The 25,331-nt window shown below is 27.1% G+C and overlaps 1 protein-coding gene across 8 annotated transcripts; it reads left to right on the forward strand.

Annotated features, from left to right (window-relative positions):
- The first annotated feature begins 194 nt into the window (after window positions 1-194).
- LOC145837866 (uncharacterized) lies at window positions 195-23,332 on the forward strand. Of its 8 annotated transcripts, XM_082945339.1 has the most exons (14): window positions 199-261; window positions 1,155-1,183; window positions 1,941-1,994; window positions 10,634-10,894; window positions 11,387-11,533; window positions 12,084-12,239; window positions 12,661-12,714; window positions 12,906-12,998; window positions 16,425-16,482; window positions 16,974-17,015; window positions 18,193-18,388; window positions 18,495-18,636; window positions 18,770-19,072; window positions 22,043-23,332. In XM_082945339.1, the coding sequence occupies exons 4-14, from the start codon at window positions 10,700-10,702 to the stop codon at window positions 22,082-22,084; spliced, it is 1,428 nt and encodes a 475-aa protein (XP_082801465.1). In that variant the 5' UTR covers window positions 199-261; window positions 1,155-1,183; window positions 1,941-1,994; window positions 10,634-10,699; the 3' UTR covers window positions 22,085-23,332. The 8 variants fall into 8 exon arrangements, with proteins under 8 accessions (XP_082801466.1, XP_082801465.1, XP_082801464.1 ...); XM_082945340.1 differs by lacking the exon at window positions 1,941-1,994 and having other exon boundaries at window positions 195-261; XM_082945338.1 differs by lacking the exons at window positions 199-261; window positions 1,155-1,183 and adding an exon at window positions 6,347-6,374.
- Window positions 23,333-25,331: the final 1,999 nt, after the last annotated feature.

Here is a 25,331-nt window from a genome sequence, read left to right on the forward strand (position 1 = left end):
AAAAAATTTGGGCACAAACCCTGTACTAATTTATAGTGTATTAAAAAAATTATTTCAATCATTTTCATATTTATAGAAATGTTAGTTTTTAGATTTAAGTTCTTTGCTATTTACATACATGATAATATTGATTTGTAGATTTTTTATTTTAACAATCAATATACTTTATTTTTTAAAATTATTATATTTACAACATAAAGTTATTCACAGACCTAAAAGTGTTTTTATTTAGTTTGCTATCATTTTCTACTTCATCAGCAAGTAAGTGTTAGTTTATATTATTGCAAGTATTTGTTTTTTTTTTATACTAGAACTTATGATTTTTAACACAATCAACCCCTCTTCTTCGCTAATATTTCTATTTGTAGTAGTTAAGACAATATAGAATACATTTTATAACCATTATGTGTTTTATCCTTATTAAAGTATTGTTTAAAATAAACAGAATTTTATATTTTGTTGGTTTCATTTATTAAGTGTTTTGTTTCTGTATATCTATTTTATAGTTTACATAATAAGTTTAGTTTTTAATAAAAATATTAATTCAGTTTTAGCGTTTTAAAATTAACCTTGCTTAAGTTAAAGATTTCCAAGTTTTTGACTAATAACATTAATTAATTATTTATAAATATAAAAATAAAGTATTACTTATTATTTAACATGTTTTTATTAGCATAATTTATTTTACATACTGCTTATTATTTAGGTAATGTTTCTTAGTGATATATTTTAATATTCTAGAACTATAAGTGTGTATAAATGGAATGACTAGTACATCATTTTTTTACTGTTTATTTTTCTTTAATTATAAAATAAGCAATTGTTTCTTATAAATTTTTGTAAGTTTTGTTGTTTTCTACTCCTAATCAATTCTTCAATTGAAACTACATTAGTTTCTTTTCTTTGACAGTTTGAAAAACAATTATTAAAACAATATAAATTAAAATTTATTAAGTCTAAGCACTTTTTATTGATTTATTAAAGTCTTATTAAACGAAAATACTTATCTATGCCACTTTTATGACAAGTTGTTTTATTGTTAGTTTTAACGTCTTGTATTTTAAAAGTATTTTTTACTTACTTATTAAAAAGATATCTAATTTATTTTTGTTGTTAGAGTAATACTGTTTATTAACAATCAATCTGTTTTTCAGTTTTGCAATTTGCCTTCTAATCGAACAAGGTTAGTCAGTAATTTAAAACTTTAGTAATTTATTTATACTTTACTCAGGGTTGCCAACTACTCAGGACACCCATGATAACTCAAGACAGTTTGAAGTTTTTTTAAATCTCCGGATGACTCAAGCTACTTTATTTTTTTTCTAACCAGAATTACTCAGCACAGTTAATTTTTTTATTAGTTTGTTTTAGCTGTGGCTAATCAATATCACTGGATAGTTTTAAGATTTTTAAAATTCTCAGGCCAGTGTTTTTCTTAATTTTGAATGAGATTTAGTTGATTTAGTTTCAACATTTTGTTACTTAACAACCAATTTACTTGAAGAGTTTTCTTTATGTTTTATTGATTTTGAAAATTTTTAAAATTTATTTCTAAAAATATGAAAAAAATCATGATTCAGGACAGTTTAAGGTCGCTCAGGACAGTTTTTTTTGACTTAAAAGAGTGGCAACCCTGTTTACTAACTTATATATAGTAAGTCTAGTTTTTTGATGGTTTTTTATAATAAAGTTTTTAGTGTAAATCTCTAATGAAGTTTTAAGGAAAAACCTAACTCTTATACCTACATTCCTATAAATTCCATATATTGACACGTATTTCGTATATCAGATTGCTTACTTTAATGAAATTTCTTCTTCAAATTTAAATATTGTTTTGTGAAGTTTGATTTTATCAAACGTTTTTAATAAACTAGCTGTAATGTGGAAAATTAACATTGCTTACTTGTTTCTATGTATTATGCGTTAATTTGTTTCAACAGTTTTTATTACACAATATTTCAACCAAGTTGCAGTGGAGCTTAGAAAAAAATGAGGTAAAACATCAACTTCCTTGTTGTTGGTTGGGTAATGGATTAAATCTAGCCAAAAATTTTGCTTGCCTTGGGTTTACCATTGTCTGTGTCACATATTATATCACTTCTTTTTAAATCACTGATTGAATGCAATGAATTTCATTTCCATTTGGCTTTGTGTTTTGCAATAGTTATTTTTCAGACTTACAAGCATTTAGAAAGCTATCAATTCGGGAATGGCTCAAATTTGTTTTAGCTGTGGCTAATCAGTATCACTGGATTGTTTTTAGTCTATGTTTTAAGGCTCAACAGTCTAAAAAAGAACTAGTCTTTTGCTGTAATGCCTTGTATGAATTTACTAACACAGTTTTAATTTGAATTTTAGTTTTATAAATAGAATTATGACTTTCAATGTAATAAATATTAATTTATTGCAAATTAGTGTGTGAAAATGTAAATAAATGAAAATCAGAGGTTGCCTGTACCTTAAACTACAATATAGCTTTAGAGTTATATAAGCACATTTTGCATAAGCTTTTGGGTAGTTAGTTTTGGTTAAATGTAAAGTTTTTTGGTTTCTTTGCATAAATAATTTTTAGTATTTTAAGAGTTATCAGAAAAGTGATTAACATATATTACAAAGTATGTTAACTGCTTGATATTGTTAGCTTTTATGTGTTTTATCTGCTTGTAAAACCATTGATTTTCACTCAATTGTTTAATTTTTCAACCATGTAAAGCTTCAATTTTATTTTTGTTATGGGTGACAATCGTTGACTAACTGTTAAAGTTTTACCTGTATATTTTTTTGTTGAAAGTATTATTCTATTGTAAAATACTTGAACTGTATTGTTATTTGAATTTATTATAGTATTAATATGCTTGTGAATAAACTTAAGGCTAATTGAATAAATTAAATTATACTTAAAAATATATGGTTTTTTGTATAAGATAAACTATTGATGGTGAATAAATTTTAGGCTTGTAAATATAATTTTTTTTGAAAGTTCCAATTTATTGTGATTTAGTATTAATAAAAGTGCATGTAACACATAGTAAAAAAGTTTGGTTAGGATATGCATGGTGTTAGCTGTTGTACTTAAAACAGTTTTTGTTCAAAATTAGTTATTTTCAAATAAAAAAAAGATTAAGAATGTTTATAAGAAGCTTAGTAATGTTTCAAAATGTAAAATAAATTAACTTCACTAGTAGTTTTTCTGGTCAAGTTACATATCAACACAGCTTTGAATTAGGTTCAGTAAACTTTAAGATATTAGAGTTTAAAGGGGTAAAACTTTTTTCTGTTCATGACTAGAATTTTAAAATTTTAACTGTTGAACATAATATTTTAAAACTATTTTCTATACATTAACATATTTTTTACAAAGTTTTTCAAGGTATAAAAGATTTTTTATTAAGGGCCCGATGAACATGAAATTTACAGATAACTTTTTGATTTAGGAGTTAAATTTTAATTTTTTTAATTGTGTATTCTAAATAATAATGATAATAAATGTTTTTTAAATAAAACAAGATTTATTGTTTAAAAAACATTTTTTTGTTCAAGTTCAACTTTTTTAGTTTGCAAAGGCTTGACTCATTTAGATTTTAGCTCAAAATTTATAAGTCTGTTAAATATAGTTCTTTTATTTTTACAGTCTTTAACTTTTAAGAAAACTGTAGTATGGACTTAAATACCTTAATATTAGATTTAGCACAAAATTTTTATATCTTTTGTTACTGTACACAGCTTTTGAGAAGTTAAGTATCCAAACTTCTGCCATGTATCAAAAATATTGAAAAATTGACATGTTATTAAAATATAATTTCAGGGTTGTCACTGACTCAGGATAACTTAGGCTAGTTTAAGGTTTTTAGAAAACTTGGCTGGTTCAGGCTAAGAAAAGCCAACTCAAGCTAGTTTGAATTTTTTTGAAAAGCTTAGGCTTGTTTGATATTTTTTAAAAATCTTAGGCTATTTCTTATGGCTTCAAATCTTTTTAGTGTTAAAAGTTGTGTTTTTATAATTTTTTTTAGTGTCATTTTGGTATTTTTAGGTACAAAAACTACATTAACATTTTTTAAAGATTTTGGCTCAGATTGGTTATTATTTTTAAATTTTATCATGAACTTAAGCCAACTCAGGTTAATTTTTGGTCATCCAGGCTGGCTTTTTACCTTAAAGGGCGGCAATCTCTAAACTATTGTTGAAAACATTAAAAGCCATATTTTAACTTATATATTTGCATTCATAGATAAAAACTTTGTTTATATCGAAAAACTATCTGATATCAAAGTTATTGACATTATTTTTCATTAACATCATAGTAAGAGTTATTTAGTTTGTAAAACAGGAGTGGACTAAAGTTTGTTCTTTTTTATTTTTGAAATACAAATATTCTATTTAGTTGTTGAAAACTATTTAGTTGACAATAACATAGTGAAAATTGAAATATAAGAATTAAGTCATTCAGTGTATTGTTATTTATTTTTATCAATAACAGGCACATAAGTTTTTAGATATTTTTGAGCAATGAAACAAACAACTTCAAAAATGAATTCTTAGTTAAAAATAAAATATTAATGTAAATACTTTTAAAATTTTTTATTTGTAGTTATAACTGTTTATTATGTTAATGTTAGTTTTTATGGTAATAAAAGTAAACTAGTTTTGTTATGGATTGTTTTATGCATGGTGTTGTATTATGTTTTAATCTTTTATTATTAGAACATGATAAATTTAAGTTTTTTATATAAGAATTATTTTTATCGAACCTTCTATTTAAAGGTTTATAAAGTAGAATAAGTTTAATTATTAAAAAAAAGAATAACATGTTTAATTACTTTTTAGGATTAAGTGTTATTAATTAAACTATAAATCTTATACATACTTGTTCCAAAATCATGCTGAGATGTTTTCTATGTTTGTAAGTGTGGTTATATAGATAATCGCCTTTATTAAAAAAGTTTTTATTTCTGATGACTTTTTTTTTACATTGGAAACATTTTTTAGAATAAGTAGATTATAAAAAATAATTGCATGCTGAAAAAAAATCAGTATGTTGTTAAGACAACTGAAGTAAAATAGAACTACAGTAGACTACCGCTTAAGTACGCAAATTGAACCCGACCAAAAAGTGCGTACTTAGCACGGGTAGTGCGTACTTTTTGACGACATAGTTTAATATGAAATTTAGTTGTTTGGTTTCTTTCTTACAACTAGCCACTAAACAATTAAGCCAAATAAACAAGTCTTTTTATTTTAAATAACATTTAATACATAATTCTAATCTGCAAAATTTTTTTATATGATTTTTAAACGATTTATTTTTTCTATAAAAAGTTTCTACATAATTAATCATACATTAGTATAGAAAGTCAATGTCAGTCAATGATATATAAAAGAATAAATTAAGAAAGTGTATTACATTTATTACAGTTTTCTATTAGCTAAAAAGTGTTAAATTTTGTTTTTTTTTGAAAGAAAAACGTTTCAGGACTGTTCTTGTAAGAAAGTTTATATTAGTAGAAACATTTATAGTATAAGTGCACAATGATAAGATGCTCATTATATTTTTTTAACTTTAGTTTTTTGTTGTTGTTTCTTTTTATATGTCTATTTTGACTTTATAAAATTTGTAACTAGTTTTTGTAGTTCACTAGTTTTATATTATGTCACATTAAAATTAGCCTTTCTTTTGCAGATATTATGAAAGTTTTTGAATAAAAAAAATTTAGAATTTTTTTTTTCTTTCTGGAGAAGTGCGTACTTAAGGCGGGGTGCGTACCAAAAAAAGTGCGTACTTAAGCGGTAGTCTACTGTACATTTATTGTGTGTACTTAAAAAAAAGATAAAATGAGTTGATGATTTTAAGTATATAACTGTAATTAACCTATTTAATTTTAATTTACAATAAGCTGAATAGTATTTTGATAATAACTGATGTTGTAAGTGACAAAGGACTAAGAATTGTAGAGTTAGTCTTACTTGCTCAATAAATTTTATTTTAGTAAAAAAATATTTAACACAAATTTTTTGTTTGCATGTTTTTATTGAAGTTTTTACAATTTGCAGTTTTAGAAACTGGTTTTACAAGTCCTAAACTTATAAATATTCTCGATTTTTTAAAGCACATTATTTTAATTATTTTAAAGAGTCTATCAATATAAATAAAATATAATGAATGTTTTAAATATAAAAGTTCAAAAGCAATATATTATCTTTAAAATTTAGTCTTATTTTGAGAAATTATATGTTTGTTTAAATATTTTGCTGTTTTAATATCGTCTTATTAAAAGGAAAAAATAGTTTCCTAGTATTAGTATCATGTAACTATTTTTAAATTTTATAATGTGAATTATTATCTATTCAGAAACTAAAGATGATGGATGTTTATGAGTGTAAGTTTAAAATATTTTTTTTGGTTGTTTTTTACAGCTTATATTTAAAAGTAAGTTTTTGTTTAAAAAGTTAGTTGTTGTTGCATGCATGGAAACACATTTTAAATGGCAGTAGACTTTAAGATTTTTTTTTATAACACTTAGTCTAAATTAGAAATTAATCAGTAAGTTGACAAAATGCCCTGCCTAAAACTAACTCACAAAAAATTTAGTTAAATTAAAATTTTATAAAATTTAGTTGCCTACTATAAAGTTCTGTACTATTTAGTATGATAATTATTACTTTAATAACATTTTTGACAAAAAACAATTTAGCTGTATATTTTATTAATTTTTATTAATACTTCTTGAACTTGACGAGGCTTATGTATCAAGTTAGGAGGATGTAATAGATATATACATTTTTACTAACTCATTAAAAAAAAAAGAATATTACGTGTAGGAAAACATTGATGTTAAAGTATGTATTGTGGTATATTTAAATTTAAACTAAACATGGAACTATATGAATAAAAGTTATTAAAGGCATGTTACTGAGTTCTACCAATATTATTAATTTTTTTCTGGATAAAATTGGTGCTAGTTTTCAGAATAACCTTAATAAATAATTGATTTCAACGTTTTTAAATATCTATTTTTTGCTTCATTTGATTGATACACGTTTATAACGGGTTAGAGTGTGGAGTTAAAAAAAATATTGGTATCTGATCAGCAAGAAAATAAAAATACTCTTTTGTAAATATTTAAAAACAAGTTAATTTAAATTTAATGTGTAATTCACTAAGTGTATTGATTAAGATAAAGTGTATTGGTAGTGCTATTTCTGATTATTTAAATTCAACTTTTAAAATAAAATAGAAACTACTCTAAACGTTCTATAAGAAGTTTTATCTCTTGTTCCATTAATAAAGGATAAGTTTTGTTTTGGACTAACTAAACAAATAAGTTGGTAAAAGTTTCGAGCTTTCTGCCTTTGTTTACGTTTGATTAAATATTTGCACTTTCTTAAGTTTAAGGTGTGATCTTAATAATTGCCTATTGGCTATTTGTAGCTTTTTGGCTTCAAAGCCACTGTGATATGAGTTGGCACTATGCTAAACTAACAAATATCTTAAGAAAAAAGTATTATTCAATAAAATATCTTTTTTTTTTTGTGGGCGAAGGGCAATGAACCATAAGCATTGCTGGAATGTTTATGAAAACTCACGTTTTAAACCATAACATTAAAAGAAATAAGACAAAGAAAGAAAAAAATACGAGCTGTCAAATTGACTTAAAATTGATTAACTTATGGCTCAAGCACAAGTTGATGTGCTTTTGCTTAATTAAAAAAATTTTTCTAGGTAGTGTAAATTGCAGGTTAGTTAATTACATACTTTCAAATAGCGCTATTTAAATACTGTTTCCGGTATGCTTTTAGTTCAAAAAGAGTGCGTTTGTTTTATTTATGCAATTGATTTTTAAACTGTTTGTTTTAAGTAAAGTATTTTAGTCTTGCTACACAAACAGACTAATAAGTTTTTTGTTTTTTAAACTTAAATAATTATTTTTTTAGAGAATGAAAAAGTTTGAATATATTTTTATGTTTAAACATTGGATATATTCAAATTTACATTGCACCTTTTCTATGAAATAAACTTGACTAATAATTGCTCCTACTTGAAATATTTATACAAGTTTAATTTTATAGCAAGGTGCGAGTAAACGAAAATAACAAAATTGTTGAATGCTTTTTATTGCGCTTATTTAAAGCAATTGTTAATAGTCTATTACTTGCGCTTAGTTTTGAAAACCGGTCTTTTAGGGTGATGTCATCTAAAGGTAGCTGGCTAAGCTAATTTACCAATTGATTTATTATTTAAAAAAAGACGTTGATCGATTTTCTAGCTGGGCCGAGCTTGATGTCGTTTCTTTTTGTTTTTAATATGTAAGTCCTACAGTTTGTTGTTTTTTAGCACAGTAGATTGCGGTTTCCTGCATAACAATATTTTATAAACAGTCTGAAACTGACGGTTAGAATCGCTTTTAATAGCAGCCGTTCCTCGCATCAACTGAATTCTTTGCTCCTAGCTCAACTCGTCAGTTTTCCTTATGCAAAAAAGCGAGCTTATACTGCCTTTTTCCTGTCACACAATCTTCAATTAGTTATGTTGGCATCTATTTGTGTCTGCTTTGCATTGTGATTGTTGTTTGCAAAGTGAATGTCAGATTTTTTTTCTTTGAGATTACTGTTTTACAACATGTGTAGTGCTTATTTGTTTTAAAGTAAGTTAAAACATTTAGCTGCTTTTTAAATCTAAGATAATCTCTGCCTAAATTTTGAATAAATTATGTTTAAAAACCAGCCACCATAAAAACAAAAAATAACTTAGTTTAACATAAACAAATACTCTTTATTTGAATTAATAGAAAAACAGCTAATTTCAAGCATTTACTATGATTACTTATGGAAAATGTCAGCAGCAATCTATTTATAGCTGACACGTCGTAAGTGGAGACTGTAAGCAATCAAATAGACAGTCACAGTTAGTCTACTGCTGGTTGAGACGTTGATTAGCGAGAATATCGAGCTGTAACGTCACTATCAAATGTTGTTACTTCGCTGCCGCTGCTTGCCAACTTATTTTCCTTCTTTCGTCTTTTCCGTTGAATTTTGTTGAAATATTAATTAGGTTTCATATTGGTTTGCCTTTTTTTTCAAACGAATTCCTCTTTTACCATCTTTTTGTTTATTAAAATGTATTTAGTTATTGAAAAAGTTTGTATAATTTTTGTTACTTTTATGGCAATTTGATGTTATATCTTTACTCGTAAAAAATTTTAATTTTTTTTTAGAAAACTTGAGAGTATTATTAGGAAAAAGTACCTGGACTGCATTTTAAATTATTCATGATTTTTGTTCCCTTTCTTTTTGCCCTTACATCATTTGTTCATTTCACTGAAGTATAAAGCTGTTAGCTGCTCAAGGAGTTTCATTTTAGTAGTTTTTGTCAGAATTTATAAAATTTTAGTGTAATAGTATTCAATAAATTCAAAGCAGTTTGTTTTATAACTTCAGAAAAAGATTTATTCTACTTATAAGAGAAAATTAACGTTTAATTCTTATATAATTGTAAATGTACAGTAATTTTTTATAACTATTTGAGGTAGTTAGAGTCTACATTATAGAAGTTATTAGTTTCTTTCAAAAACCGTATTTGTTAATAAAAAGTTAGTTTTTTAAAACTTCTATTTTTAAATATGTAACTAGACACTTTCTAATATTAAACTTTCGTTTGTAACTACGGACATATGTGCCTATTAGTTGTCTTACTTATGATTCTTTTATTGTTTATTTTTTCATGTAACTAAATATTTGTTACCTCAACAAATAATTACTTTTTTCTGCAGTATTATTTGTTGTATTGTTGTAGTATTTTAAAGCTTAAAACAATGTTTAAAAATATTTATAAATTTGTTAAAATTAGGCAATTTCTAGAAAATTGAATTTTCAATGGATAAGACAGCCCAAAAAAATTATGTTTTCTTTCAGTTTGTTAGACAAATATATTTCCATTAGTAAATTTATTTTTCCTTCCAATTGAATGATTTCATCCCAAGCCGGTATTCAGCATCAAATGCAAGTTTATTCACCAAACCAGCCTCACATTATGCCACAAATGCTGCCCCCTGATTGGGTAATAGTTAAAACCTTTATCAATACATCTATTTTGTTATTAATCATACCGTTAAATAACGTGTTATCTGACTCCTTTCACTTGGTGCAAAAATATTTATTTTTAGAATAGGTTTCAGTTAGGTTTTACAGTAGTTTAAAGCTTTTTCAGCACAAATTAATACTTAGATAATATTATATGTATAAATACTTAATGAATAAGTTTATATTTATTCGATAGAAGTAAAAACAACAAAACATCGGCTTTAACTTACTAAAGATTTAATTAGATAGTTGTGGTGCACGCTTAAATAGTTTTTTAAGATACCAGTTATGATGATTAGAAGTTTGTAATTCTTCAATAGACGGAATTTCAATTGAATGAAAATAAATTGTGGTTTTTTGCATGTTTTTTGTTAGTAAAGTTTTACAACCGTTAAGTTAGTAAAATTTACTCACTGATATGATTTATAGACTAATATAAAAGTAAAAACGTTAGAACCAAGACAAAAATTTTGTTTAATATCTACTAAATTAAATTAATGCATGTTATAATCTCATGAAGTTTTTAATTTGCATGTTTGAAACTTGTGAATGTAAACAGGAACATCGAACAAGGTACGAACCACCCTCAGCAACTACACCTTCCACCGTCACTACTCCGCCAAATATGCAAAATTCCATACAAGACGCTCAACAAGCCGCTGCAAGCCAGGTCTCCCAGCAGTTCCCTGGCAACGGAGCTGTTGTCAAGCAAGATATAATGCCTCCAGCGCAGATTTACGCCAACCCTCCCCAATCTTTTATTGTCCAGCAACAAAATGGTCATCCAGTTTCACACGCTGATTATCTTGCTCAAAATCAGGTATTAATTTTGAAACTAACTGAAATTAATTGGTTTTATTGAAATTTCAAGATGTTTAATAACAAGTTAAACACTCAAATTGAAAAAAGAATAAAAGTTTTAACTATGATTTGTCTCGGCTTAAAAATATATGATGTTAAATCATGCTTTGTATCCATTTAAGTTTAAATAAAAAAAACTTGTCACAATGGTGTAAAGGTCACAAGATTCGCTATGTTTTTTCATAAAGCACCTATCTCGTGTTTAAAATGCAAACATAAACAGAAAACAACCGCGCCTGGACGTTTTTGTATTGAATTACGAGAAGTTTGTTAGCAAACAATAAGTGTTTTGAACTGACATGCTAAATTGCCGCATTTATCGATAAAAATTATTAAAAAGAAAATAAAATAAGTACGATAAATCATATGCGAATAGAATTTATGTTAGGCAATTAAGCAATTATTGTTTAAAGTATTTTTGCTTCCAAACCATATGTCACACTTGATACAGCCAACTTCGATGTCGCTGCCAATAAACGGAAACGGGGTGGTTCCCAGCGGACAACCCATAGTCATGCAATTGCAACCTTCAGTGGTGACCCCTGCCGGTCCTGCTCCTGCGCCTCAAATTCCGAAACCAGGAAGCAGCGAAGCACAAGTTTGTTGTTTAGTATTTTTGAAATTGAACGATCAGATATACCAAAGTAGTGTGCGTGCAGAGCTATTTTAAACTGCTTATAAAATTAGATGAGTAATTAAATTATTATCAAAAGTGAACGTATTTTCAGTGTCTTTTTAAATTGAAGTTTTTATGTCGTTAACAAGCTTTGAAATATTTCAAGATAAAACAAAACTTAATTAGTTACAATATAAAAATTTATTTTAGTAACTAAGTATTTACTATAGTCTACTAGAAAGCAAATAATTTATCTTTAACTATTAATGTTTTAGTTTTGTATTAAAAACTAAGGATGATTTAAATCTTTTAATTTAGTGCTGTGGAACGCAATTGTAGTTTTTATATTTAATAAGTATCATAAATGCACGAAAAGTCGTAATAATTGCAAAACTGAATAAATTTATTTGTTCGTTACTCCTTCAAGATATCCATTCAACTTTAAGTTATTTTTTATACTTTAATACAAGTACTAACAATTAATTCATTTTGAACCAGCTCTTTTCTGAAAATCCTTTAAAATGTCAAACAGAACAACGCAGCTAGTGCAGTACCAAACGTTTCGACTGCAGACCAACAGTTGGCCACATCTCAGCAGCAAAGCACCAATCAAATTGAGGAAAAGCGTCTTCACGTCAGTAACATACCATTCAGGTATCGCGAAGGCAACCTCCGAGAAATGTTTGGAGTTAGTTTTTGTTTCAAAATTTTCATAGTTATGTTACTTTATGACAGTAAAACACTTAACTAAAGGTTTCTAAATGGGGTCTAGGTCGTTGAAGTTACTAGACAATTATGTTAACACGTTTTTTATAAAACTTTAGCTGGTTTTGAAAATTTTGTTGACAATAAGTATAACATGCATGAGCCTACCTTGTAGTTAAGCAAAATCTTTCCTCAGCGGTATAACCATGTAATTAAGCTGTTATTTTCTATGTAAGTTGTCATTGAATGACAGTTTTTCTGATAATGAGCTCAGGATATTGTTATTTTAACATTTTTTAAACTATAGGTATCTCTAATAACTTGTTCAAAACGTATAGATCACAATTAAACGTAGAGTTTTTTGTTTAAAATAGTTATAAAAATCTTGAAAACATTTTTTTTAGAAATTTGGAGAAATTCTAGAATGTGAAATCATATTCAACGATCGTGGTTCAAAGGTGAGTCTAAATTTTGCTTTGAGATTAAGTACCTAGCTCCTAGCATCTAGTATAGTAATTAATTATTTATAGTTGCAAAAAATTAAACATCTTAAAAATATTTTACTTATTGTTGATCGATAACCTATAAAAGCTAAACTAGTTTTTTTTTTCTAATCAGATTTTAACTATAAATTTTAATTGATGTGCAGGGTTTCGGTTTTATCACATTCAAAAGAGCAGAAGATGCGGAAAAGGCGAAAAATGCTCTTCACGGAACCAAAGTTGAAGGCCGTAAGATTGAAGTACGACATTTTATGTTTAAATTTTTTTTCTATCAGCGAAACGTTTGTTTTTAGCCCTTTATTTTAAGCCTAACTTAAACAACGTGTAGGCAATAAAATTCATGAAAATCGCAGTCACTTGTGAGGTGTAGCAGTTGAAAATATCAAGAGGTTCCCCCCCTTTCTAGGTGAGTGGTCTGCTTGCCTTGCCCATGGTTATTCAAGCATGACATCTTGATCTTAATAGGCAATGCAAATGAAAAAAAATGCTACCAAAATTGTTTTGACCCAACCACTGCTACGGAATGAGAATTGAGTACGGACTAATTATTTTTTACACATTTGTTTTTAAAACTAATTTTGTACAACTCTGTCGTAGTTGCGTTGGTTGACTTGTAGAGATTTCAACCAAAATCATTTTGTAGCTAATTTTTTCAAGTATGTTGTTCGGTTGTTTATAGAAAATAATTACATGCTGGTGGCTATCACACAAAGAGTGAATAATTATGTTTTGTTGCTTTTTAATTTGTTCTTTTATACTTATACTTTGTGCCTGCTTTTGTTAAACTGTTGACAAGTTACAATGATTATACCATCAACTTTGTTTAGTTCTGTTTAGTATATGATTATAACCAATAAAAACAAGAACAACAGTATAGTTGAGAACAACGGTTTTTTAAAGTAAGTTTAACTACTATGTTCAAAATACCTCCTGATTTGGAAACATAAAAGAATTAACCAATAGATATATGAAGTTAAGAAGTTAATTATTTAGTTTTACTATGCATGATTTTTTTCAAAGTTTTATTGTTTTATGCCTTGCAAAGAATTAAAAGTTCAAGTAGTAAAAATAATTTTAAGAGAACGTGAGTTTTTAGTTTGTCTTATTACTAATAACTTAGACATAATAGTTCAAAAAAATCGTGCAATTTGTTATAAAGAAAATCAAATTCTAGCTAAAAAAGAAAAGAAGCTTTTCGTTAAAACAAATAATTTGTTTTTCTAGCTTATTTCCCTTTTTCGAGTGGCTACTTTTTGTGAGGGTCGCACATGGAAGGCGGCATCTGTTTGACGTGTGTTGTGCATGAATCTAATTTTTACTTTGTGTTACCTGATTATTATCGACTGTGCGAATTGTACGGCGTATCTCGCAAACCGTTTGCAGTTCAAATCAGCAGCGTTTAGCATGCGATTTTTTTGTAGTTTCATTTTGAAAAAGCAGCTTTTTTGATCTCCTTATTAAAAAGGAAGACGGATATGTTTCATTCTGCCTTTTATCCAATTAAAAAAATTAAAAACAACAAAATGAGCTTTGTGCCTTCCGATTTAAGTCAACTTACTGCAGCAGTGGAATGAAACCGAAATTTTCAATTATTCATTATTTCGTCCTGTTTTTGCGAGCCATTACTCTTTGTGCAGTTAAGAAAGTTCTCTTTTTTCTTGAGAATTGATGGGGTTAGGTGACGGTTGGGTGGCTCTTTGCTGAATTATTCACGAGATTTTTAACTTTTCTTCTGCTTCAGTGTGCACTGTGCAAGCGAAATTGTTTTTTTGCTTTTAATCGGCTTTAAGTAGAAACTTTAAGATGTGATACATACGTTTTCTTGAAATTTTATTACATACATGTCAGTGTTTGTTTATGGTTTTGTTTATATTTAAATTACAATTTTATTCAAAAAATTGAAACTACATTTAATTTTATCAGTTGATAAAATAAACGTCTTTATTTTGCTTAACACTAAAGCAAAGACCTTTTTTAAATTCTAGTTGAAATATGTAAATAACAGAAGATTCATTGTGTAACAAAGCGTTGAACTTTTATTTCTTGTCTGTTGTGTCGTATGATTGCCCTGGAGAATAAATTCTACTTTTAAACCGCAGCTGACGTTGTGGCTGCTAATTACTGCGATTTCAACTATGATGCGTTTTGTCAAAACATGCTTTGATTCTGTGCTTTTGAAATGGTGAAATTTCGTTTCTTGTATATACCTCACATTAATTAAACGAGAAAAGTTATATTTTTTATTTTACTTAAAAAAAAGTAACGTAGTTGGAATCTATTTTTTTATGTAAAGAGATTTTAGTACTTAAATTATATTAAAACAGTTAAACACCAATTAAAATCGTGTTTTATATCACTCTTAAACGTGGTATGATGGTGTGTTTTCAATAAAAATTTGTGATATTACGTTTTAGTTATATGATTTGTTTAAAAACAGTATGCATACTTTTAATTATAATTTATAAATGTTTTTGTCAATTATTAAAAATTTCTAAACTTTATAAGCAAACTAAGTTATTTTAGTAACTTGGGAGCTGTTAAAAAAACCTTTATATTTATTTATATAAACTAAACTTCAAATAAAACTTAAAGAAGCAAGCACAGGTATTGAATTTTAAAAATTTGTCATATTGTTCAAAACTCAACAGTATTCTGCTGTATTTTATTATCTATTATACAAATATTTTGTTTAGTTTTTATTTGATAAAGTCATATATAATCACATGTTTTTTAAAATCGGTAATATATAATAAGATAATATTATAGTTATGAATAAATGTTTTAAAAAGTCCATATAATTGCATATATTTTTAAGTTGGTTTCTTTTTAAAAATCTAATTTAATTTTATAAATAATTAAATTCAACAAATTAAGTTTATATAATAAAAGAAAGTTTAAAAAAAAAACATGTTAATTTAATTTAAAATTATGTCGATTGACTTTGTAAGTCAAATTCCATCTTTATTTCAGTCATTCGTGTTCATTTAATATCATTAGTTTGAAAATAAACTAAAATCTTGAATTAAATTTCAGTTGGATCAAAGCAAGTATTTATAAGCATGATGCTGATGTTTCTAATCTGCAACATTAATTGCATTGTGAATTCAATGTTTCGCTTTGTTGTGTTAATACGACGTAGAGTAGCTGACAGTATAGAAACTTAAGTTTTCACACCAAGTCATTTGTTAATTAAACATAGTTTTTGCATTTTAACCAAATTTAAGAGATAATTCTTTTCAGCTTCAGTACAATGTCAAATTTAATTACTTTACATTTCGAAAGTTTTAGGCTGAAGTCTGTGCGGGAGGATGTTGCTAGTCTTGAGGCAAATTAAAAGGAATTTCGTTTAAAAATAATTACAGAGTTTTTTAATCACGACTTTTCAGTAACCGACTTTTTCTTATTTTAAGCGTTTTACTCAATAAAGATCAAAATTTTCCATTAAGGAAAATACTACCTTAAATAAACAACATTTAAAAAAAATCATACTTGTACCGAAGAGTGAGAACATATAAAGGTTATCAAGTAAAATAATTATGAGAATAAACTAGCAAAAAATCTCACATAATACAAAATAAGTAGTTGTATAAATTATGTCATTAAACTGTTCGATTTCAGCACAGTAGTTCCAACAATAAATGAAAATTAAAAATAATATTTTATAGGTCAATGATGCCACTGCCAGAGTTCAAACGAAAAAACCTCCCCAACATATTATAGCTGGTGAGTGAAATGTTTAGTGCTGTTATCTTGCATGTTGCTATTATTTTATCAAATTAACACGATACAAGTTGTCTACATACTAAATTCATTTTTTAATAAATTTACAAATGTTTTTTAATGCAATTTTGGTGTTGTCTTCAGTTTAAGTAAAACATTTTTTTATTAATTTTAGTATTAATTTTTTAATTAGCATGAATTTTCAATAAATTACAAATCTTTTATAAAAAAAGTACAGATAGACTGTTAAAAACCACAAACTCAGCAGTTTTATAATGATTGTGTTTATTGCAACAAAAAAGAAAATAAACCAACTAGTTAACAGTTCAGTTACATTTAAAAATAACTGAAGTTCTTTAGATTTTTAAATTTGAGTTGTATTGGCATGTTATAGTTGAAAAAAATTGACCTAAAGATTTTAATGGAAAACTTTTTAATTTGATTAACAAAAGTAGTTTTTTTCATTGCATTCTTCAACATCCATTTTGACGCAGGTATGAAAATGCCCACAGCAATGGTGGCCTACGACCAAATCGGTACGTACTAAATAATTTGCTTCTTGCTTGTATTTTGTGTCACTATTTAGTTTTAGCTGCCCTATTGAAAAGTAAAATTTGCTTTGGCCAGTAAATAATTGTTAACTTTTCATAATACACTTATGTACAAAATTTTTGTTTTAGAATTTGTTGTTATTCACAATTTTGTTAATTACTAGCTTATTCTGAAAAATGCAGTTAAAATTAATGGAGGATGTTGATATAGAATTTGTTTCGAATCTATTTTTTCAGAACTGTTTTGAAACTAACAAAACCTTTTGGGTGAAACATTGTTTTACAAAAAGTTCTAGTATAAAAATCCCCTAAATATATATGCTTAAACTTTGAGTTGAGAACTTTGAATTTTGATTTAAGTCAAAAAGTATTGAAGTAAAACAATATTTAAGAAAACTTGTATTTAATGTTTTTTTTTAGGTTTCTTGTATAACTAGTATGGATAAACTGTTTAAATATTTGAAATTAACGCATTAATTTTAAGTTTAGGTAAATATAAACTTAAATATTTATAATCCCAAAAAAAAAAAAGTTACAGTAAGCTTTTGACTTTAAGTTAATCAGCACATATTTAGTAAAATAAAAAATGTTAATAATATCTAATTGAAAATGTTTATATGCATGTTTTTGTTAAAAATTAGTTTTGTTCATGTAATTTTAATAGAAATCGAAGTGAAATGTATTAAATAAAATTGTTATGAACAAACTTTTGTTTAGTATTCTAGGTAATATTCTATAAAAATGGTTGTATGATATGGATAAGAATATTGAAAATCCCAATTAATTTGAATAAAAATAGTTTTTTAAGCTTTCAAAAAACATACAATTGAAGGATGTTTATTTTTAAGTAAAACTTCAGCATATTATTATTTTTCATGATCAATACCATAGCTATGTAATGAATTTGTAACATTCTGCTCTGTGTAATTTTCCGCTAACATGCTTCATTTACTAAGTAATGCACTTTGAATAACATTAGTTCTTTAAAATCGTTATGTTACACACGCGATAAGTTTCAGCTTAACTAAAATTTATCTCTTCAACTTAATTTTTTACCAAATATTGGAATCATACTGGTTATAACGCATTTAGAAATACAAAGATAATAACGTTTTAGGACTTATTTGTTTTGCTTTAGCTGAGATATACGTGTATTTTTCAGGCACTCCGTTGCAGTTGAACCATCTGACCGGTCAAGCGACAGCCATCAGGGCGGCGGCTGTTCCCAGGTTAGCTACGGCTGCTCAAGCTCACAGGAGACCCGGAAGCGTGTTCATCAGGCCTCCACCAGGCGTCATACACCACGCCGCCCCACAAGCCGTTGCCATACAAACACCTCACGGGCAACAAATACTTCAGTTAGTTACTTGCTTATATGTGATATTAGTGTAAAGTTTTGATTAAACCAGTATTTTAGTTTTTTAACTATTAGTTGAACTTTTGTTAAACAAACTGTTGTTGCAGGACCCAGCAAATGGTGTTGGACCCCACAACAGGTTGCTTGTATGCCACCCAAGCCGCACCTCATTCTGCTTACACTGCTGCAGTTCATCCTGGTTACGATGTTTCGCAGTTGCTGCAGCAAACCACCGGTCAAGTTGTTTGGGTCAGTTTAATTTCAATCTGTTAATCAAAAAATTGTTTATTTAAGAAAAAAAACTTGATTTAATTTTAAAGAAAAGAAAAACTTTAACTGATAACAATGTAGTTTGATTAACTGACATGAACTACCACCACAGCCTGCGGGAGCGATGCAAGCAACGCAGTTCGCAACTCAATACGCCATCCCGCAATACGCGGCTACGGCAGCAGGCCAGCCGCAAGCAAGGTACATACAAGCGGCCCAAATTCCCGCAGGCACCAACACGGCAGGTCAGCAAGTGCAGGCTGCTCTCGCATACCAGGCTGGTGTCGGCGGTGCCGTGGCTGTATCGAACGCCAGCATGGCTGCTGCTGCCCAGCAACCGACTGTGTATGCTGCCACGGCTGGCGCCCAGTTATTTGATGCGTATCAGCAGGGAACTCTGACTCCTACTACCCCAGTAAGTTGCATGATTTTGTTGTTGTTGTTTTGTTACTTTTCACGCCTTAATTCAAGTACTTTTGTTAGTAAAGGTTTTATTAGACCTGATAAGCAGTTTTTTACAAACAATGATATATTAGATTAGTATAAGATTTAATATACAACTTTAATAAAACTAAAAGCGCTACATGTTACAAACAATATAGTTTTATTTAAAAGACTACGAGTTTATAGTAATACTTTTTAAGGTACATATAATTTTTAAACTATTAAGCCACTAGTTTTTGGATTACTTCAATATTAAAATATTTACTATTAGAAGACTTAAAGTACTATTAACGTTCTTTAACTTGAAGTTTTGTGAGTTTTTTAAGTGTTCAAAATTTAAACTTCAGCATATTCAGTCAACACATGTAAATAGTTTGGTTTCGGTTTTTGTAGTAAAAAATTTATTGTATATTCTAAATGACTTCTTTTTTAATTAAATTAATTTAATAGCTTACTTATGTTTTATCTTATTCTTTTGTATATAAATATTTTCTCTTTTGTATTTCTTTTCTTTGTTAAAACAGTCAGCTATCACTTTGTCTCCTGCAGCAGTCTAACATCTCCTTCCTAAAAAATCGGTTAGTTTAAGTGAGGTATGTGTACCAACAACACCATATACCAGCTTTTCATCACTCATTCACATAAAATATAAAAGATGTGGTTTCAGCTGCATTAGGATTAAAAAAAGAGATTATTTTTTAAAGTTATATTAATTTTTTTTTCTTAAGTTTTTACACTTTTCCAATACTTATCTGTATATTTTCACGTATCACAAGTAGGTCATTAAACTAACATCTTATTTAAACAAAACACACATTCACTCACACTAAAAAGTGTTGTTGGTGCAAAAAGTCTTGTGAAAAAGAAAACGTTGAATTTGTGATTCGTTCGTGTTTATTTGGCTGCATTTTATCAACAAAAACCTACATTCTGGTTCAAAACGACTGTGCTTGTCAGTTGTGCATTTTTTCAATGCTCTGAGCTTTAATATTTTTATACGACTTTTGTTTTTAACTCAACAAAAGCTGAACGACTCTGTGTTTTTTATTTTTGTATTTTTATTTGTTACTCGCATGCTGGCATGGTGGGATAAAAACAAAAAATTAAAACCAACGGAAAAAGAAAGCGCTTTCTTCTTTTAATTTCAAACAGCTATACATTTTTGTTTCGAAAAACTTACGAATGATTGTGTAGCAGTCAGTAAAAGCTTTTATCTGTGTTTTTGTTTAGTAAATGACCGTTTTACTACATATATTTGTTTGCTTGAGTGTAACTCATTAATACAATAAAATAGTCTGAACTACATTTACTTTTGTTACTATAGCATAATATACTAACTATATTTACTATAATGCACGTATTAATATTTTTTAAACAAAATCCAATGAAGTTTTTAGACATTATAATCGACTATTTTTGGCTAAGTTGTAAAGATGGTAAACAAGTATATGCATAGTTACTAATAATCATTACAATGTAAGTTTCCTATTTTAAATGACTTATACCTAAAGAAGTCTACAAATACAAATATTTGAATTTAAATTAAAAAAATGATAACATAGTTTTGTGTATTTTGACAAGGGTAATACTTATAGAGGTACAAAACTATAGAGTACAAAACAAAATATTCAAAATCTCTGTTATATAACAAATTTTAGTCTGTTCCACACTTATTTACTGTTTTACTCGTAATCCAGATAAAAAATGTTTTTTGTTTTTATTTGTACAAAAATAATTTTTAATCCTAAAAATATTATGCAACCTGTAGAGAAATTGATAGTATCAATTCCAGTAATAAAATTTCAAATTTTTTATTTTTAAGTTTCTTTAAGATTCTTTTTGAACTGATACTAATTTAATGTTTGTTCTTATGTCCTACAGTTAAAAAGTTTTGTGAATTAGTAGGTTAAAGTACAAAGTGTTTAATATTTTTAAATTAAAACTTAATAATAGTGGAAATATATTATTACAATTTAAATTCTTAATATTAACATAAGTAGTGAAAACATGTAGATCAATATCTTGAGAATAAAACCAACTTGTATCTCGCCATAATCTCCTTCATTCGCTTTTTACACTTTTTGCTTGCCAGCATGCGATGAAATATTTTACTTTCATTTTATTATTTTCTCCGTACAATTAACAATATCTTATTAATGTGAGTTCTCCCTTTAAAGTAGTTAAAATTTTGGTAGAATTTTTTTTTTAATCGTTGCTATAACTTATATATTTTCACAATATTTTAAATTTCGTACTAAATTGAAAATAATTTTCTTAAGTCTATAATTTTACATTTTTTTTATTTTCGCCACGAAGAATATTGTTACGTAAAAAATTATATTGATAACTTGAAGGCAATATTTTGTTAGGCTTGAACTTTGTTATTAACCAACGAATAACTGTGGTATTCAATAGACCGCTCATAAGTTTTATGGCTTTTTGAGTACTTTATTATCGTGTAAAAATTATTTTTTTTCAATACTTAGCAGTTTGTCTTATTTGTTTGGAGTGTAAATACTAAAACGTGGTAGAAAGACTTTAATAAAAAACTTAAATTTCTGATTGAAACTACACTTATATTTGTTTTTGTCACTTGTGCTCATTGCAGGCAACGAAATAGTTGTGAAACCAGTAGATAATTGTTTGATAAACAAAAGTATTCAGTTTGATTGTTGTGGATTATTGTGTATTAACTTTTAAATCAGTGTACTAGCTTTAGTTTTTAAAACTTTTTTTGGATTAATTTTTTACAAAGTTTCAAATGCAGTTTTTATTTTTAAATTAAAAGAATTATTTGTTAAAGTTATTTAAAATTGTTCAAGTCTATTTTTAAATACTATTTGAGTTACTAAAATTATTAACCGTTATAATAACTTTTATAAGTCTCAAATTAAAAAAAAATAATATAATGTTTTTGTATAACACAAATTTAATGACACAGGCTGCTACAATACTTCGCAACACACGGTACCAACCCTACTAAACATCACAGCAGACATCATCTGTCCATTTAATCTTCGACATTCGGTGTCATAATATATGGGCTTTAAAACTTATTAATATTATTGTAACTTGAAGGCGATTTAATATTAATTTGGTTTAAAAGTTTTTGATGTGTCATAGATTATTTCGGTTAGGCAGCTTGAGTAATTGAACTTATTTGAGATAAAATTTTTTTAGTTTGTATAAAATATCTTAAGCTACAACTGATGGTAAAAACTTGTTAAACATTTATAGAGATTCATTTAGTTCAAAACATCAATTTCGTCTGATTTTATTCGTAACTTTTGCACAACATTTGTTTGACAATCTTAACAGTAGTTAAAAACCACCTAGTTATCTGTTATTACGTCATACACAATTGGTAGGGCATCGCTTTCTTGAACACTTCAATGTTTTGGGTAGTTCGTGAAGTTTGCTGCTCTTAGATCCGAACAATTTATGTGAGGCTAACAACCGTCCATATACACGTTTTTCACCAAAGATATTTTTGTGAAATAGTTTTACTAGAGTTGACTAAGTTTGCGTTTGAGTTGACTCTCTTTCCGAGAATATTCATTCAATAATGTGTTTTTTTGTTAATTATTATTATTTTTTAATTAAAAGACATTGTTTAAATTACTATTTTAAATAGTGGTATCGTGTTTACAATTTAAATAAATAATTAAGGCGTGTCCTTTTTATTATAAGTTGATTAAACTTTTGTTAATTAATTGCTGAGGTAACTATTAATTTCATGTATCAATTTGGGATAACGTTTAAACTGCAGTATTGTTTTTGCGTTATATCTAAAAATTGCAATTTTAAGTTATGTTGAATGTTTTAGTTCCTTACAGAAATATTTTATTTTTGTATTAGATACGATGAATATAAACTAAAAAAAAATTATATTGCAAGTCTTAGTAATTTTAACAACAATATTCAATAAAAAGTGTTGAAAGAAAACTTGTTTCATAGTTTATATTTTTAAACATTAACGAATCCGCTCTTTATTGCAGTTGTTTATATTTTAATTACAAAGTCCATCCTCTTGTATTTTAAGATTAAAAAGAGATTTGCAAACTTTTTTTTGAAGCACATTAAAAAAAGTTTTTTAACATTTTGTTTATTATACGGTAAATTTTTCAGCGTTGCACTAAAAAGTTTACTATTTTATTTCTTTATTTCGGTTGGGATTTACAAATAAGTGTTTACGATTAAAATATTTCTTATTAAAATGTAATATTGAAAGTTTTTTGTGTACCACCTAAAATATTTATCGTTGTTTTTCTTGTATAGTTCTTTCTCTTTACTACTTAACTCGAACTAAATAAATAAATTTTATTATACGTGTGTGTTGTTTAATTTTTACTTACTAAACGTTGTATCTTAAAAATAATTGTCAGCATTTCTTAAAATAGTCATAAAATAAATAGTTTTAATCTTTCATGGAAATTTTGTGTTTGTGCAAAAGAGTCCCTTCGTGCAAAAATGTCTTCGTGCATATTAGACCTGTTCCCGACAGTTTCATACAGTACAGTTGAACTTTATAATCTGTATAACTCACTCATGAAACAGTTTAGACTAAATTAATTATATAATAACTAATAAAAAGAATATAATGTGTATACCAGGGTTTCCCAAACTTTTTTCAAAAGGCCCCCTAAACAGAAATTAAAAAAGCTATTGCCTCCTCCAACACGATTACTCAAAAGAATACCATTAAGTACACATAAGGCCTTTTTTATTGCTCTTCATCATCAACTCTAGAATACCTAGTGTAAGTTTCAAATTATGACCTCATGGCCCCTCTCTGTGGCTCTTTTACAGCTCATGCCTCCCCCTTTGCTCTAAATTTCTGTATTGGCCCACTTTGGGAACCTTGGTGTATACTATATTAAAAAAAACGATTTAGTTTTTTTCTATATTGATTAAAACTAAAAACTAAGTTTTTTTTTCAATAATTTCATGTTATGAAATTTTGTTTTTGATACTCATTTTGAAACTTACTGTAGATATTCCGGAGTTTATAATGAAAGACAAAAAAAGGTCTTGGGCATATTTGAGAAAAGTTTTGAAATTTACACTAGATATTGCGGAAAATTTTTGAAAACAGTTGCTACATTTTTAGGGAGTTTAGAGCTTAGTGTGCAGATAACTTTTTTAATCTAGTTTAGTGTGTATGGATTTCAATTATTGTGAAGACCAACGCTCTATTAAGTATAGAAAGTTGAATTCCAAGCACTTTTACTGCGTAGTACAGCATTGTTTTTGTTACATGATTTTCTTTAAACTTTTGTAGCAGGATTATAATTTTCTATTCCAAACCATTTTATTTTTGAACTATAAAAAAAAAGCAAAAATTGTCTTAAGAATGAGATAAAATAAAAAGCTCTAAGATTTAAGGCACGTGTGAGAGAACCATTGCATTTTCAAGCTTGGTTTTAAACTAGTTGTCAATTAGCCTAATTTCTATTTATTGTGTTGTGTGTTATTATTAAAAGTTACGATCAGATAGAACAATTTAAAAAAAATTGTTATGACTATATCTAGAACAGGGTTTCCCAAAAAAATTTTCAAATGGCCCCATTTAAATAAATAAAAAAATTATGCCCCTTTCAACAAGATTACTCAAAAGCTACTATTAAAAGCACCTAAGACCTTTTCTTGCTCTTTGTCAACAGCTCCAGAAAATCTAGTGTAAGTTTCAAATTATGACCTCATGGCTCCGTAACTGCACATGTTAATTAAATTTATATACAACTTTAAAAAATAAAAAAAACATTGTGCAGGTAAATTTTCAAAGCTAAAATTAATACGACGAAATTAATCACATGAAAACTTGAGCGTAACACAATGAAGTTTATTGTAATAATAATTTGTTGACTTTTTACTAAAGAGTTCTTAACTGTTTAAAAAAGTTAACTTTAGACTGACTTTATTGACTGCTTGGGGTTGAATCAGGATTTTCAAAAATAGTTTTTATAGTCTTCCACTTCGGAAATTTAAAAAATAATCGCCCTTTCACTAGTAAATTGCACACTATTTTTTCCCTTAATAGCCAAAATCACCAATAAGGGGCGACATTGCATTTTCTTGGTGATTTTCTACCATTTTTTGGGGAACGCAAGCTTAAAAAGACATCAAGTTAGCTGTTAAAAAATTATAACTATTTTTTTAGAATAAGCAAAATATTTCTTGATACTAAATATTTAAAACTTCAAGCATAATAAAAGCATAATTAGAAAAAA

Source organism: Thalia democratica, chromosome 6, assembly GCF_965202585.1.
Source record: "Thalia democratica chromosome 6, ktThaDemo2.hap1.1, whole genome shotgun sequence".
Taxonomy (NCBI): Eukaryota; Metazoa; Chordata; class Thaliacea; order Salpida; family Salpidae; genus Thalia; species Thalia democratica.